General features: G+C 42.4%; 1 protein-coding gene across 2 annotated transcripts in view; it reads right to left on the bottom strand.

Annotated features, from left to right (window-relative positions):
• Positions 1–17,831, bottom strand: part of gnal2 (guanine nucleotide binding protein (G protein), alpha activating activity polypeptide, olfactory type 2) — a 58,398-nt gene that overhangs the window by 30,603 nt on the left and 9,964 nt on the right. The window contains exons 1-5 of one of the 2 annotated variants that reach the window (XM_085803888.1): positions 15,417–15,656; positions 14,885–14,957; positions 13,855–13,909; positions 13,508–13,627; positions 6,004–6,101 (exon numbers count right to left, since the gene is read on the bottom strand). In XM_085803888.1, coding sequence (XP_085660014.1) covers positions 6,004–6,101; positions 13,508–13,627; positions 13,855–13,909; positions 14,885–14,957; positions 15,417–15,555 — 485 coding nt within the window. In that variant the 5' untranslated portion in view covers positions 15,556–15,656. Of the gene's footprint in view, positions 1–6,003; positions 6,102–13,507; positions 13,628–13,854; positions 13,910–14,884; positions 14,958–15,416; positions 15,657–17,831 lie in introns of those variants that run through there. The other variant, XM_085803886.1, reaches the window with a different exon arrangement.

Genomic DNA, 17,831 nt, shown 5'->3' with positions numbered 1-17,831 from the left:
GAGGAGAGCCACTGTTTGCGAAGCGTAGCCCCTCTGTTTCTGTAGGCCCTTCAGGGGCCAGGGCTGGCTGACAATGCCGGCCATTCTTAGCACTTTACTGCCCCAGATGACTGTGTCAGTGGCCCCCAGGCTGGTGACAGAGTCCCGTGACCAGCACTACACCCCAGCCCCAGCCCCAGCCCCAGCCCCAGCCCCAGCCCCAGCCCCAGCCCGGGCCGAGAACCAGACCCATGCAGCCTCGGCTCAGTAGATGGCTGCTTCCCCGTCCCATCTCCAGGCCGGGACGCAGCCTTGTCCCCCCCGTCCCCAGCTGTGTGCCTCTCCATCCTGGGGCCGCCCCGCGCTGAACTACCACCACTCGTCTGCAACGAGGGAGTTTCATTTCATTCACCGTAAAACAGCTTCAATCTTTAGAAAGTTTGTCTTTTTTTCTTCTGTTTTCTATCTAGACCGTACACACACACAAATACACACAAATGTCGCTTTCATTTGATCAGTTAATGGAAATCAATTCCCCAGAGTTTCTTTCTACATCCTGTATTTCACAGCTGATACAGTCGGTTAATACTATTGATTGCTTTGATAATCGATTAATCAGCGACATCAATGTCCTTTTAGGTTCTGAACTCCATTTCTAGGCTCTCCATTGTCACGATTTGCTGCTTTTCTCCGTCTAGTATCGTTAAGGAGTGAATATATTTAGGTTTTGGAGCGTCTGACAAACTGAACATGTGTCACTTTTACGTTAAAGACTACTGAACAATGAATCTGTAAGGCGAGAGAGTAATGCTCAGATTAACTGATACTGGAAGGGATCGATAGCTGCAGATGTCTCTCAACGTTTTAAGCACGATTTGTAACATTAAGAGATCGAACCAAGCAATAAAACGATCATGAAAAACAACTTCACTGTACTTTTACTTTGATCTTCTCGTCTATTTACTCCTCATTTGGATCAATGATCAATGTCTGGAGCAAAAAAACTGTTTCCATGTAGGCTTTAGTGGAAAAACAGTAGGGCGATCATTTGACTTGATTAGACAATGGTGTACGAGAGTATAGCAAACCGTTGGGTGAAGGTAAGTATGGCTGCGACTGACCTCTAATGTTCGTGGAGAATCAATCAATAAAAGTGTTCATCAGTTTCCTACAGGTTAAGGCGATATATTCAGTTTTCTCATTTTGTCTGAATAACGGATCAAAACCCACAAGATATTCAACTTATTAACACAACAAAGAGCGTGGAATTGAAGTATCGAATAGTCAAATAATTGTTTCACCTTTTATTAATTATAAGCTATCGTCATCATATAGCAGAGGGTCCAGGTTCAATAAAAACACTGGTGGCATCAGATTATCTTAGTTTATGCTGCCAAACACTGAAAGCATAACGCTGAACTACACTGACCACAATGCATTGTGTCCTCCTCAGCAAGAAGTATGGGCATCTAACCCCTAACCCTTTATTTTTAAATCAGTTATCCACTGACCCAAACTGATCAGAGTGAGGCTCCGATTGACCACTCTTTATGTTTCAGGGGTAGAATGAATAAATAAATAAATAAATAAATAATAAAAATTGATTATACAACAACAACTTTTCCAGCCTTCAAAATAAAAGTCCAACCGCTCCTGCACCGAACCCAGCAGCACCAGCAGCTCTGTCTCGCTCCTTGTAGTGGGAATAAACTCCAGCCGCACCAAACACAGGCCGAGAGCTTCACCTCGGCCCGCAAACAACATCTAACACTGAATAACAACCATCCACTGTAGTTAGAATAGAAAACACCTTTAATTGATAAACTGTGTCATCATGAATTGTTCCATATCTGCGGTGGTGGGACTGCTGCAACACACACACTCACCACCACAGGAAAAAAAAAAAAAAAAGACAGAAAGACAAACCGACAGGCCTGGGAGTTCAGATTTGCGTGTGAAAAAGTGTTTGATTTTGCCGTTGACACATCCAAAGCCGGCATTGCAATGGAACCAGCCCACTGCAGCTGAAAATAGCTCATAATCAATCAACTGGCAGACACATATCTGTGCTCTTAAAACGTATAAATGTGCAATGCAGAGGGCGGATCAATGGGTGACAGGATTCCAAAAGCATCGATATGGACATGCTCTTTGGCATAACAAGCACTCGCCCCATCGGCCCATACTTATTTCCTGTGCCTTTGTCCAATGGGTCGTCCAGCATTGGGCCCTGCTGGAAAAAAAAATGCCAGTGGAGCAAGGTCTATGAAGGACAGGGAGGTATATATATATAATCTGCCTGTGTGAAAAAAAAATACACATAAAAATACGATAAATAGCTATAATCAAACCACAATCTGACCCTGGTGCTTTCATGACAATACGTGGACTTGTCTTTTACACTGTTAGCATGTTAGGCTGCTGCTGCTGCTGCTGCTGCTGCTGCTGCTGCTGCTGCTGCTGCTGCTGCTGCTGCTGCTGCTGCCTGCCAATCTGTTCCTCCCACAAACAGCAACATGTAGGCCAACTTCCTCTTTAATTCACTCTCAATGCGACTGACTGAAAGCGCTCTTATCGCGTTGTGTGATCCAAGACTTGGCCCCTACAACATGAACACTGTGGAAAGTTCAGCACATGAAACGACACACAGAGAGAGAAAGAGAGAGAGAAAGAGAGAGAGAGAGAGAGAGAGCAGATGTGGGGGGACAAAAATAAAAGATGAACTGACAACTTCCTGGATTGACAATAGGCTTATAAGAGGAGGGCGGGACACAAGAGCACACACACACAGCCTTATAGTCAAACATGTCTTTGCTGAACTCGGAGGACGACGACACGACACGACACGACACGGCACGGCACGGCAGAGCAGACGTTCACCAAACAACAGTAAAAGAAAAAAAAGAAAAAGAAAAAGAAAAAAAAAAGAAACAACCAAAACACACATATGAACTCTGCTCCTTTACTTTCAACCCAGTTGGCTGCTCAGGCCGTCTGCCAGTTGTTTCACTACTTCCAGAGAACAGTTAGTGTAAGTTAAGTGGTCATAACAACAATAGGTATGTGTGTGTGTGTGTGTGTTGGGGTGGGTGTGTGTGTGTGTGTTGGGGGGGGTGGGGGTCCTTTACACACAGACAGGGCTGCTGCCATGTAGGACAGAGTATCTATGAATGTCCTCCGATCCAACGAGTTCACGCAGAGGTTAAAAACTGAGAGAGGAAGTAAGTGAGAGGCCGTGTAGTCAGACGAATTCCAGATATCAATCAAACACAAGACGCTGACAATGGAGGCAAGTTGTGGATGTTTCTACTGAACGGTGAGCAAATATATATGAAACCTGACCTACAAATGAAATAAAACATTTAAAAAAAAAGACAGGTATAGACTAGAGACTGTCTTTCTTTTAATTAAAATACTCAAACTCAAAAGGAGACAACAGCACCTCAGCAGCAAAACACAACCACAACTACATATCATACAACTTGAAGTAGGACAAAAAACACAAAACGTCCTGACATCCTCGCATCACAGTTTGTCCGTTCGTACACTTAAAAAACAAACAAACACATGAAGCAGAGAGAAAGAGAAAGAGAGAGGAGGGGGGGCAGGGGGGGCGTATATTATGATCATTTATCTACTTTACACACCACTAAAATGATGATTTATTGTCCAAACATACAACTGCTCATACAGCTGTGAGCCAATCAGGAGCCGCAACGTAACAGCAAGACAGGCAGCGATAGGACGAGAGCGTGAAGGGCAGCAGAAGAGAAGAGGAGAGGGGGGGGGGTAAAGAAAAAAGAAAAGAGAGAGAGAATATAAAAGAGGAGGGGCTTTAAAGTAATAATTAAGCATCAGTCATTCGGTACAGTGTTGTTGGGACTGAAAAGAAAAAGATGTGACATGAGAGGAGACGAGAGGAGGACAGGAAGTAGAGCAGAGGAGTCGCATATAAAAACCGGCAGCGCTCATTTTAAATACTGTACGCTGCTGTTCACTTTTCTCTCTGTTAATGTTTACTCATGTCACAGGACAGCTGTGTTTCAGCGCCGGCGATGTGGTTTTTAGTTATTAACAATACAGAGTGTGGGTTTTCTGACTTCAGCTTTAAAAGATTTTAAAAGCTTCTTCTAACGCCTCAAGAAGATGATGTGGTATCACATTAGGACGCTGGAACACAAAGACAACTAGATAGATGCTTTTTTTTTTTTCCTTTCGCATATTGTGCAGTCACACACACACACACACACACACTGCGCACACAAACACAGGCAGAGCAGAAAAAGACAAACACACACACACACACACAGGCCCTGGACTGTAACAGCTCCACCTTACAGATTCATGTGACTCTCCAACCATCACCTGACTGATCTCTCTCCTTTCTATGGAAGCTGCTGCTGCTGCTGCTGCTGCTGCTGCTGCTGCTGCTGCTGCTGCTGCTGCTGCTTGCAGGCGGCGGGGCAACCGGGGGAAGACTTGACCCGACCCAGTCTGAATTTATGTTCAAGGGACGGGAAGATATATTCAGGAAGAGACGTGCTGCTGCTATACCTTCTTTAAAACATCTTCCATTCTTCACCACGCAGGCCGGACTTTGACTTGCTTAACCTGAGATAATATGCTGTAGATGTAGCAGTAGCAGTAACCATACCTCAGTCACTCGCTAAATGTTCATGTTTTAGTTTAGTTTTTTGTGTTCTTTTATTACTAGAAAAAGGACATTTATGCTGATTTTGTGACTAATATTTGAAATGGATGTACATGTCATATTTGTGGCAGAATCTCAATAAAAAACTAAATTAAAAAAAACAAAAAAACAAACATCTTCCATTCTTCTTGTTTAACACAGGCTCACAGATCGCTGACAACAAGACAATATCCCCCCACCGCCGCCGCCGCCGCCGCCCCTCCAAGTCGCTGATAAAGTGTGCCTTTGACCGAACCCGGGGGGGAGATAAAGCGAGCCAACCTTTGGGATGGGAGGGGACAGTTTCCAAGCGGGTTCTTCTGTAGCATGTGCATGTTCTCATATTTACATGTGAATCCAGAGGTGAGTCAGAGAGGAAGCAGAAGGAGAGCACTGTAATCAGTGAATCACTTTGCATATCCAAACTTCCTTTTACAGGCAACAGAGGGGCCACTCTGCCGCGGACGGACGGACGGACGGACGGACCAACCGACCGGGAACCCTACGGTGGCCCTGAAGGTTGTTCTGTGTAGCCGTCCCCAAACAATCTGGGCTTTTGGTTTCAACTTTTCTGCACCTTGCCACACAGCTGCAGCTATCAGCGTTTCATAACCACAGTTATCTTTAAGCACAATTGTATTAAGAAACAACTTTATACAGGTGATATCCAAAATCAGATCATGACCTAAATAACTTTTGTCCAGCCACACACACGCTGAAATTTCATCTAACTAACTCACTCAACTCTGAAACAGTTGAAAATGATAAACTTTAACGACATCATCACAGCTTCACAGAGGAGAATTTAAAAAAAAAAAGCATCAATAATACAATCCACATGAACTCCAAAGTTGGACATTTTACTACCGGGCCGGGCCGAGCCGGTTTTGCATATTACCATGGTGAAAATGTCAAACACACACACACACGTCACACACACACACTCCGACAGACGTGAGACGATATAGTATGTAGGATTTTCCAAAGGACGAATACAAACTGTTGCTTGCCTTTGCCACACCCAGAGTAAACATATCTCCGCCACGTTCATGTATGTCATGACACCAGCGCACAACCGCAGAGCTTCCACCTCAAACACCACACACACACACACACAGAGAGAGGACAGACGAAGCCGGGATGTGACAATAGTTTCTACTACAAGGCTGCAAAACATAAAATAAAAACCCCTCTTTCCTCCCTGTGTGGTACAGCTCCACAGGTACACACAGTGAAGGGAAGCAGAGTAGCAGACACAATCTTTTTGCTCAAAACGTTCGCACAACCACCACACGAACGATGCAGTTTTTTTTTTTTTTTAAGTTTGAACTCACTATTGTGCGCAGTCGATGAGCTGGTACTCATTGGACCTCTCAAAGCATGCCTTCACTCCTTCATCGTCCCACAGCTTCTTTGCGTGATCAAAGAACTCCTGAAGGAAAAAGAGAGGGGTAAAAAAATTTTTTAAAAAAGAATAAATCATTATGAAACATAGCAACAACAACAGCAGACAATCATATATCCTGTAAAACAAAGACTGTGGAAAGGTTAAAGTCACATTCACACTTTTAAAGCAGACACACACACACTCAGACATTTTGACTGAAGGAAAACCCATGTTCAACTTGCATGGACAGATATCAGCCTCTCTTTAAAGCACAATTGCTCAAGTAACGTACTGTACGACTCCTGGATGTGTAATATTGTATATTATATATATATGTGTTCAGTTGGTGTTTTAAAAGGGAATTTACTGCCTTTCATTTACCCCTTTTACCACAGCACAATGCGATATGTATGTATAAAAAAAAGAAGCTGTGCCCTTTACTCGTGCAGACCTACATGTAAATACCTACACCATGCCCACTCGGCGATCAGGTTCCCCGTAGACAAGGGTCCTAAGAATTGTTATTGCTCCACCACCACCAGCAGCAGCAGCAGCAGCAGCAGGAGCAGAAAAACTAGTATTATTTCCAGACAAACAGGTAACGGGCACAAGGACTATGCGCGCTGCTTCCTGGAGTTTGTCAGGCGTCGGTACGATCCAGCCTATTTCCACTGGACGTAAGTGTACACACACACACCAACACCAGCGCACAACTGGGGCCTACAGACAAGACAGACAAGGCCTCATGTGGCAACCTGCACCGACACCGTGTGGGCCAGTGAAAACCAGAAAATAAATGTTGCTGTAACATTTCTACTCATGTGTGGATGTAACAAACAAAATGACGTGTGCTGACTGGTGAGCTTTACAGTAGCGGGGAAACATTTTCTTCTTCAGGCAGGTTACCAGGATACATGCTAAGCTAAGCTAAGCTAAGCTATGCTACGCTAAGCTAACCATGTCCCATCTCCAGCCTCACTGCTGAGAGAAAAGCATCACAGCATCACAATCTCTTCTGCGACAAACAATTACTTCCATTTCAAGCGGACGACACAGTGATTAAAACATTTCCACAAAAAAGAAAAAAAAGTACAAGACTACTCAATACTGTAAACAGTAATGGGTGTACTTTACACAAGCGCTGCAGTGATTAGACAATGAATCAATTACTTGTTTGAAAGAAACACCCAACTATTTGGATAATCGATTAATCGTTTATGTCATTTTTTAAGTAAATGTGACGGCTTTGATGCTTTTCTCGCTTTGGGTTAAATATTTCAGGTTGGTCAGACAGACAGACAGACAGACCAGAAGTTTAATGAGCTCATCTGGGAAACAGTGAGGGATACTTCTCACTTTCCCCCTCCCCCTGTGTGTTTTATACACCAAATGACCGATAAAGGAAATAATAGGCAGATTGATCGTAAATGAGAGTCATCTTCCGTGGCACCCAACCGGCTTTACACCTCCTGTCATGGCCGTGTGTGGAGCACAGGGGAGGTTGATTCACTTCCTCGATACAGGTTTATCCAACAGTTCCTGAATTCAAACTCATGACTTTCTGGTCACAAGCTCTGCTCCCTTTCTTTCTCTTAACTCTGAAAAAAAAAAAAAAGGTGCTACACTTGGATGTGTTACAGATCACACGACAAGAGTTGAACAGTAACTGTAAAAAAAAAAAAAAAAAAAAAAATTAATTGCATCCTCTAAAATATACAAATATAGCCCAGCACTCCCTGCTGTGCAAAATCCATCCATATAGGCCTAGATGCTGTAAATGACTATACATAGTATCAGCGCTTCAGCTGACTTCCTGCTCCTGGACAATGGGGAGCATTATGAGGGGAGCTCATCTTATCAATGACTTTGAGACATTTCCCAGGACTCTCTCTCTCTTTCTCCCTTTCTCTCTGTATGCCCCAAACAAAGATGATTGGGCTAATATCCCTCGTCGCCTCCTGTGCACATGTCTTTTCAGATGGGCTCCTCCTCTCGCCTGCAACCACCACATGACTGCTCTGCACTCAGCACTGGCTCTGCTGCTGCTGCTCTGTGACTGGGGAGAGAGGGTGAAAGTAGCCCCGAACCAAGAGCGAGAGAGGGAGAAGGAGCCTGATAAATGATCACATGCTCCGGGAGAGCTCCTCTCGGCAGATCCGGTGATTAAGTTCAACATGGAGGAAATCCACTCATCTAGTCCACACAGAAAGTCTCACACAGAGAACACTTTTTTATATATATTCTCACTCATTATTAGGCATAAATCAGGATTAACTGCAACACTATGATGCTTTCATGTTACCTATAAAGTGCTGTCATGTACTGTACATTATGTCCAATTAAACAACAACAACACAGTACAGTTCATCCGTAGCGTTTCACCTGCTGCATCGAACTCTCTTGACTAACACAGAAAATGGGGCCATATTTGCTTTCTAGCCCGTATTTGCTTCCATTTCTGCTACAGTCAAACTTCAACGCCCACCTCGAACCAGTATCAATAAGATTCAACAGAGCTGATTACATTCTTCTGCTATTAGTTTTCTCTCTCCGGAAAAAATTTTGACACCACAGTATAAAACCGGAGGGAGCTTGAATGTTTGTTAAGACCGGACCGGGTCAGCCCGACAAAACGAAACGAAACGAAAGCCAGCAAGTGTGTTGGTGGTGGGACTTGATGGAGGGAGGACGAGGGGTAGAGGGTGGAAGGGGCAGAGAAGGGAGGAAAGAAGAAGAAGAAGGAAGAAAAAAAAAAAAAGCAGAGTATGGTCCTCAGGGCTCTTTTCCACAGAGGCGTGTGACACTGGGCCTTTGAATAAATGCAGTGTGTGCTGCAGTGCCCTACAGAGGAACTGATAACACAGAAAGAGACCAGGAGGGAATTTGTTTTAACACAAGTTTTTTTTTTTTTTTTAACTCTTTCCTCCTCTGCTCTTCCCTGTCGAGTCGTTCACCTCCGCTCCCATCATCATCATCATCATCAGATGCTGCTCGCTGACTGACTCTCTGCTGGTTTTCTTTTGCTCGGACTGATTCTGACAGTCCCAAGCCTTGGAGTTTCAGTGTTAATCAAGCTGGGGTGTGTGTATCTGTGTGTGTGTGAGTGTGTATGTGTGTGTGTGATGTAATATTTCACTTGAATCATATAGGTCAGGCTGACACAGAGAACAAAATGGCCTAAATCTGATTCGACTTAGCAAAAACAAAGTTGTGGAGCGAACGTCTTGCGTCTTCTGACTGTCGCAGAAGGACACTAGTGGGATTCCTTTGGGTTCAAGTTTGGCCTCGGAGCAAAAAACGTATATAGCGCAACAGCCGATAACCACAAACCCCTTCCTCCATACATACGTACATACAGTACGTACATACATACATACACAAAGCCAGCCAGACAACCAGCTAGCTCCTCTGTAAACCACCACCACCATCATCTCATTTATTGGATTTGAATAGAATATCTGTGTTAGGTAACAGTCGCCCAGCACAGAGAGACCTGACTTCCATGGGTTACCTCAGTTAAAGAGTACAGACAAATTTAGCTAAAAAAAGAAAAAGAAGAGAGAGACAGAGAGAGAGCAATAGCAAAAAAGGAGAAAGAGAGAGAGAGAGAGAGAGCGGCTGTTCTGTTCGAGACAGTTCATCTTTCACAACAAGGATCCACAAACGGAGCGACCCTCCTTTCCACCCTTTGCCCCACATCACAGATCTTGAACTGATCAACTAATTGCAGGAAAAACCAAACTCGTAGGGCTAAAAAAAAAAAACGGGAGAATGAGGTGTAAAAAAAGAAGAAGCAGAAGAAGAAATCAGGTCAAGTTCTCCAACATAAAGTCATAATTACGGGTTCGGCCTGTAAACAGACAACACGAAATAAAAGTTTAGCCACAGTTTAAACAACTCATCATCATCTGTACAGTAACTCTGCACCCGAGCGCAGAAGTAGATCAGCTGAATAAAAGGTGGGGCCGGGCGGCGTGGAGCTCACCTTCCACCGCCACCGCCTATACAACAACCGACTGTAATTCATATCTTCCCAAGCACAGAGCAAACTTTTGTGGACATAATAATCCTCCTCTTTTTTTTTTTTTGTCTGGAGGCTTTACAAGAAACCTTTATAACTAGTCAAATGCTGCTCAGCTTCTACAGTGACCTGCTTGTTTCAGTATCTAAATGGAGAGTGGTACATGTTGGCTTTAACATGTCTGATAGAGGGAAGCTTACATGGTGCAACAACAGTGGCCGAGGCTCATTTGAATTTGCTCCACTCCACTTGACAGTCAGTGTTGGGCAGCTAGCACAGCTACCGCACTGGCATTTGTTTCCATTTGCATAGACGACCGTTTGCATCTGTGCTTTTCTTTTTCTTTTTTCCTTCTGTTATCCCAAGCTGCTGTAGGGAAAAAGTTTTTGAAAAGGGACACACCTTGATGATAAAGACTTAAGGCCTTTCAATATACTAAGCAGGTCAACCGGTACATAGGGGCAGACTGTGATGTGATGCCTCACAAATGTTCCTTCAAAATCTCACATTTCAGGATCAATCTTGTTCCTTTTGACTCGACTCATAAAAGATATTTTTTCATGTGATTCCAAATCGACAGTAAATGGCGTAAACTTCTATCAATGTACAACAAACATATACAGGAGGAAATCTGCGGCTGAAGAAGAAGCGACACCAACTTTTCCATCGTCCACATCTCCAGTAGATCAGGACGGTGCGCGGTCACCTTCTTATTTGAATAACCGGACGTATCACATCATTGTTCTCCCTCAGGCTCCTCTGCGTTCCGTGATTGGAAAAAAAAAAAAAATCTCTCTATACTGTCACGTCATATGACCACACAAAATACCAACATATGACACCTGACACGCAGGGAATCGTTATATAATACGGCTTTTAAAAAAAATATCTATATATACACGAGGAAACATGGCACAGACTGGACTAGTTCACAATGACACAGCAGTTATAATATAACACATTTATCATGGCAGAAGGTAGAGAACAATGTTTACTCAGCTGAGACGGACAGAAAACAACTCAAATTGGTCCGAGCTTTAAAACATTTTGCGCTCAGGTTTTTTAAAAAAAAAATGCAGAACAGGAACTTCAACTTCAATTGAAGCCAATAAAGAAAGCTGAACTACAACCGTTGGCTGTTAAATTAACTAGACGATTGACAGGAAGTGATTTGCAACTGTTTTGGTAAATCAATAAATCATCTGAGCCACTGGCGATTTGGTTCAATATCACTATGAATTGAATTTTCTTCTATCTTCTTTGGGGACATCTATCTGAAAGACATCATCACCTTGGACTATACGGGAAGCTGTGATGGACGTACTGTATCTTCAACCGGCTTCTTCCCATTTTTATTAAACTATAGAAAGATTTGCCAACCAAACCATCAGCAGATTAATTGATAATGAAAAGAATAACTGCGATAGTCACAGCCCAAGAGAAAATCTCAAACTGGTACATGGTGAGCTATTACCATCACCCTCTCCACCTACACATAGCCTACTGTATACAGCAAGTCATTCAGGGAAATGTAGGAAGTGAAAGATTACTGTCTACTTCTTCTTGTCCATCGCAACACCTTATCACCCAGCAACTAAGATTAATTTCACTGTAACATCGTGTTTCTCAAGAGTTGGCTTTCCCCTTTAGATTAGAAATTAATGAACTTTGCTTCGCCATGATGACATCCTCTGTTCAAAAGTTTTCCAGATAAGAAAAAAAAAGAAGTGCTTTCACTTTTCAAAATGGCGCCAACAGGTGAAAAGCCAACAGGTTTGCTGATTGGCCGTGTTCCCTGCGCTGCCGTATTGGATGTCATGCCCGGCCGGTGGCACTAGTACGTGACAATGTAGTGGTGACACCGACGGCACAAGTGAAGCCCGAGACCGATGACAAGCGCAGACACTCCAAACAGAGCCATGTTGTTCCCGTTGGCCCGGCCGAGGCCTGGGAACTCGACGCGGGCTCTCCCAGTGGCCCCGGCCCTCACACAACACAACACAACGCAACACAACACAACACAATGCAACACAACGCAACTCAACATCACAGCAGCACAAACCACCGCTGCCCTGTTAAGTTAACGCTCTCACTGTCAGGACATCAACACCCAAATCCTTTCTAATGGATAGATTCCTTTACTTAGATGTGCCATTAAATACTAGTAAGTTGATAAAGAAACAGATAGGATTTACAGTAGCTCTTGCTTTTAACTCTGTTTTTAGTGTTTTGTTTGTTTTTATTCTGTGTTATGCTTCTTTTTTCTAATTGTTTTGTCTTTATGTAAAGCACATTGAGTTGCCTTGGTATGAAATGCGCTATATAAATAAAGATGCCTTGCCTGCCTTGCCTAGCGATGCAAAAAAAACAGTCCTCCTGTCCTGTATGGACACACAGCCGTATTTTGATAGCATGGGTCAAACCTGAGGCCTGCAGGAACCAGAAGAACCAACTGAGGCCTCAGTATTATCCAACTCCAACTCAGTGACCATACGATGGCAAAACCACTCATGAAATCAATTCCACTCCATCTTATCTTAAATGGTTAAGATCTGCAAAGTTTATAAAAAGCCTCCTTAAAACAACAAAACAAGCTGCAGATGCAGACATTCAGTTTACTGTAACATAAAAATCAAATAAAGTAGCAAAGTTTTCGGTCAGTCGACTAATCGACCGGTCGTTTCAGCTGTAGAAACTTTAAAAGTGTTTGGTACCTTAGATAACGCACAACAGAACAGAAAAGGAGTCATTGTCAACTCCAGAAGATTTAGCCGGTAGAAGGTTGAAACTTCTATGTGGCTGAAGTTGAAGTAAACTAATTAGAAAAAATGTTTAAAAAAATAAAAATCCAGACCTCCATGCATGCATTTATCTTATAGCTCCATGTTAATTTACCATTCCCGTTTGGCAGCTCTGCACAATCAGTGTCAAACAAGGAACACTTTCAAAATTATGTAAAACATTATCTACATCTCCCAACACATGACCTCGCACTACTGAATGGCCGATCACACACTGAAAAAGAAGAATCCCATGCGCTCCAGCTCGCATTCAAATCCACATACAGGACATCTGCTTTGACTCTGAAGGGGGAAATCAAACCATTTAACAAGCACTTGACACTGCTGATTTCATACGGGTAATTTGTCATTTTCATTCTTAACTAAGCTTTGGTCTGTTTACAAAAGAAACAAGCAACATATGAGGCCTGTTAAAGCAAAAATGACATCTCCTGAGCTTTATCTTTAAGACCAACATTGTTAGCCATCACATACCATTCAACACCCACGCAAACACAAACATACATGAAGAAAGACAAAAAAAAAAGCACATATATACCATCCCACCCTTCTCTCATCGTCTCACACACTCATATTCACATCTGCAAACACACACGCACACTCAGAGAGAAACTTAACGCACGTCTTACCTGTGAATAGTCAAAGTCAGAGAGAGGTGCTATGCTTTTGATGTATTCGATTCTGAATTGGTCCTCTGGGTTGGCTAGCGGGACAGGGGGTATTAAAGTGCTCATCGCAGACACTATAGTCTACAAAGCAGAAATAGTGGGAGAAAACAGAAACAAACGAAAAAAACAAGCATTAAGCTGATGACAAATACAGGAGGGAAAAAAATCTGACCGTAAGCCTGTATAATAATCAGTGAAATGGGATTGCAGAGGGATCCAGTGTAACAACAGAGACATTGAGCACATTTTTGGGGAGGGGTGGGGGTGTGTGTATGTGTGTGAGGGGGGTTAATACAGATAAAACTCACCACTATGGCATCCTTCACGTTTTTCCGAATATCTTGGATTTTCTGTTTCTTTTCTCTGCATTTAAAGTTGGGGAGAGAACAAGAACAAATGTGTGTGAGGCAACAGTTACCAAAAACAAGAACCACAACAGACAACAGAAGATTTATCATCCATGTGGTTATGAGTAAGACAGGGGTTACTGGCAGGTTAGCTCGTATTCTAATGCATTTTATACACAGATCTATACATTACAGGTGTCAAGGGCCCAGATTATGTACCGGTGTATGACAGGAAACAGAGAAATGCAAGATAAGGTTCATTATAATGTAAACGTAGAGATATAATGAGCTGTAACGTAGATATTGTCATTTTTAAAATCTTCAAAATGCCAGATCATGCCTCCATATTCTCTAAAAACCCAACCCCTTCTTTGGAAAAAAACAAAACAAACACTGAATTTAAACATAAAGATGATTATTTTTTATACAGTTACAGGACTCTTTACATGTACTGGGCCCTGTTTTTTAAATAGACCAGTGGTAAGATCAATGCCATGCAAGGCCTTGCAGCAAAACAAATCATCAATAGGCCTGTGTCGATCACAACCTTTCACCCTCTCACATGAAACAGGAAACAGTGAATTATTTGGCATCTGTGTGACACCGAGATCCTCACATATGTATGATAACTGTACATGGTACACGAAAAAAGGAGAAAAAGAAGAAGACGGAGGAGGAGGAGGAGGAGGAGGAAGAAAAAAAGAGAAAGAGAGAGACAGAGAGAGAGAGAGAGAGAGAGAGAGAGAGGGGAAAGATATTAGCTGCTTTGCATGGGATACTGGGCCCAACAGGCGCTGCAGTGCCTGGGGAAAATCCATTCACAGTGCTACATAGGCTACTACCGTGGCCTCGACAGCGTTCTCTTTGCCGTTTTTTTTTAATTTAAAAAGAAGAATAGCCGTTAACGTAACACATTCGCAACCGTTGACGTTAACGTTGCCCGTTAAAATACGGAATAATAATAAAGAAGGGAGAAGAGAAGAGCACTCACTCCGCGTTGAAGCCGTTGACGTGTAGAATCCTCATCTGCTTCACAATGGTGCTTTTTCCGGACTCTCCCGCACCTTCGAAAATAGACCAAAAAATAAAATAAAAAATACATAAAAATATCAACCAAATGTGCCCCCACAAACGAGGATATCCTGGTTAGCGTAAAGGCCCCCCCCTCCCCTCCCCTTCCCCTTCTCTTCTCTCTCCAACACCACCAACCCCCCCCACCTCCTTCACCAACACCACCACCACCACCACCTCCTTCAGCAACACACACCACCACATAACATCTCCTCCCCGACAACAACAACAGCAACAAAATGAAAAATAAATGTTTTGGAAATGAAGCCAGATATAAATTGTAACGTTAGGCTCCATCAATATCCACCTCCCCAACCCCCCCACCACCTCCCCCCCCTTCACCATGACATATTATTGCACACGCTGTCAAATGGGGGCTACGTGTTCGGTAAACGAAAAAAAGGGGGGATTACGGTGTTAGCTTAGATTTCCGCACATAAAATCAGCCTTACCCAGTAATAAGAGCCTGTGTGTGGCTTTATAAGCTTGTCTTTCCTTTTGCAACTGTTTCTCTATCTTTTTATTAGCCTCTCGTTGTGCCTTTTCGTCGATGCGTTGATCTTCAGTCTTGCTGTTGCCCAAACAACCCATCTTCTTCCGTCGCCCTAACCCTTCTTCCTTGTGTGGAATCGCTAATAGAAAAAAAAAAAAATCTATAGAAAAATAACACCAGGGACGACGATGGTGGTGGTGATGATGATGATGATGATGATGATATCGTGGTTTATTAAAAAAAAAAAAATTAAAAATATATATGTATATAACACAGGGACGAGTCTACGGTAAAATAATAATTAAAAAAAAAAAAAAAAAAAAAAAAAGGGAGAAGAAGGGGGTAAAATCTCTGCGAGGCTTCTCCGTCGGAGGGAGGAATACGTTCCCCCGTTACAATTCCGCTTCAGCCGCAGCCAACCGTCATCCAAACCGCCCGTTAGTTTACAAACCGACGAAGAATGACGACGACGACGACGACTCGGTTAAACAGAGGAACAGAAAAAACAACAACCCCCCCGCGAAAGAAAAGAAAAAAAAAAGAAAATACATATAAATAAGGAGACGGAGAGGGAGAGGGAGAGGGTTTTTTGTTTCCAATTCAATTCCTGGGAATCCAATCCAGTCAACTGTTCCTATCGCGTCTCCAACCCCTCTCTCTTCTCTTCTCTTCTCTCTCCGTATTTTTTTTTCTATCTGAATTTCTATCAGTATTTCTGTCTCTTTAACTCAGCACTGCCTCTCTCTGTGGCACCAGGAAGTAGCCGTGGTGGTGGTGGCGGCGGCGGTGGAGGAGGAGGAGGAGGAGGAGGAGGTGGAAAACAAACCTCCGTTAAACTGTAACATTAACAACCCGCACTGATAGATAGACAGATAGTTAGACAGATAACGCGTTTTATAACTACTGTGGCAAAGGGAAGACGAGCCATCAAACTAATCGGCTAAAAGAAAAAGAAAAAAAATAGAAAAGTAGAGAGGGAGGGAGACCCGGTCGCCACCATTGTGTGTGCTGCTAGTTAACAGGAGGGGCTGGGTCTCTCTCTTCTTGCTCCTTCTTCTGCTCCTTCTCCTTCTTCTTGTTGGCCTCCAGTCTGAGAGGAGAGGTGGCCTTGGCCCAAACTGGCAACCCATTTCACACTGTGTTAATGTGTAAACTAAACTTTAATTATCTGTATAGGCCTAATAATGTTTGTTTTTTGTTTTTTAAATACTAATATAAAGTGGTAGGCTAGAAGAAGTTTTTTTTTTTTTTTTTTTAGCCCTCTTCTGTCTAAAGATTACAGTAGCCTACCCCCATTAAAGTTGCAGTTGTGTTTACAATCTGTGGTCTACAGGATAGTTTTAATAGTGCCTAAATTAGACACACATCAGGTGAGAGAACCAGTTTTTCCTAAGAAAAAAAAAAAACTCTGTACAAACAAATAGCCTATTCAATGTTTTACCTAAGTAAACATAAGCCAAAAAAATATCAGAAGTTGTCATTGTGTGCCAGAGTGACATGTGTCAAATACACTATTGCATATTTTCCAATTACTATCATGATTATTATTATAAATGTGTCAAAAGCACTTTAATGATGGTGCAGGTTAAGGCGGAGCTTACAGTGTTTGGTATCCTAATGTGACCATTCCTCGTATTTCATACACTGATTATGAGTTTTCAATGTACAGTATAATCTATAGTTGTTAAATAAATGTACTGGAGAGCAAGTACAATATGAAATGTACTCTTAAATGTATATAGACCAAGACCAAATATCTCAAAATTATACTTATATTCAGTATTTGAGTAAATGTTATTGCACACAACTATAGTTTACTGTGTTGCATTACTCTCCACACTGCACAAAAAGATATTACCATGGATGGTTACTATCTTCAACATTATTTATCTTTAACATCACCTATTTGCAAAAGTAGGTCAAGAAAAACATATCAACTTGCCCCAAACTGATTGCATTGTTTTTGGTGTAAATCCTAATCTGCAAAGTAACTGTAGCTGTGAACAAAAGTAGAGGACAAGTACAATACTTCCGATCAAAATACAGTATTCAGTTAGACGCACTTAGTTACTTTCCACCATAACTTTGTTGTACAGGAAGAAATTGTAACTGTAACATGTTATAAAGCATAATTGTCTGTACTGGAAATTAGTGGATCCAATAGGCCGTCTTTTTTTTATATATATATTAAACATTATACACTGATATTGAACCAATGTCCATGATAAAAAAAAAGTAACTGAGTACATTTACTCCAGTATTGTACCATGTTACAGTTTTAAGGGGCCTATATGTCACATACGTAATCACATTTTACATTTAACACTTTTACTTCACTACATTTATCATGTACTGTGCTCAAATAACAACATAT

Source organism: Trachurus japonicus, chromosome 17 (assembly GCF_045865225.1).
Source record: "Trachurus japonicus isolate A0001 chromosome 17, Traja_1.0".
Lineage (NCBI taxonomy): Eukaryota > Metazoa > Chordata > Actinopteri > Carangiformes > Carangidae > Trachurus > Trachurus japonicus.
This window is presented reverse-complemented; position numbering and strand designations above follow the sequence as displayed.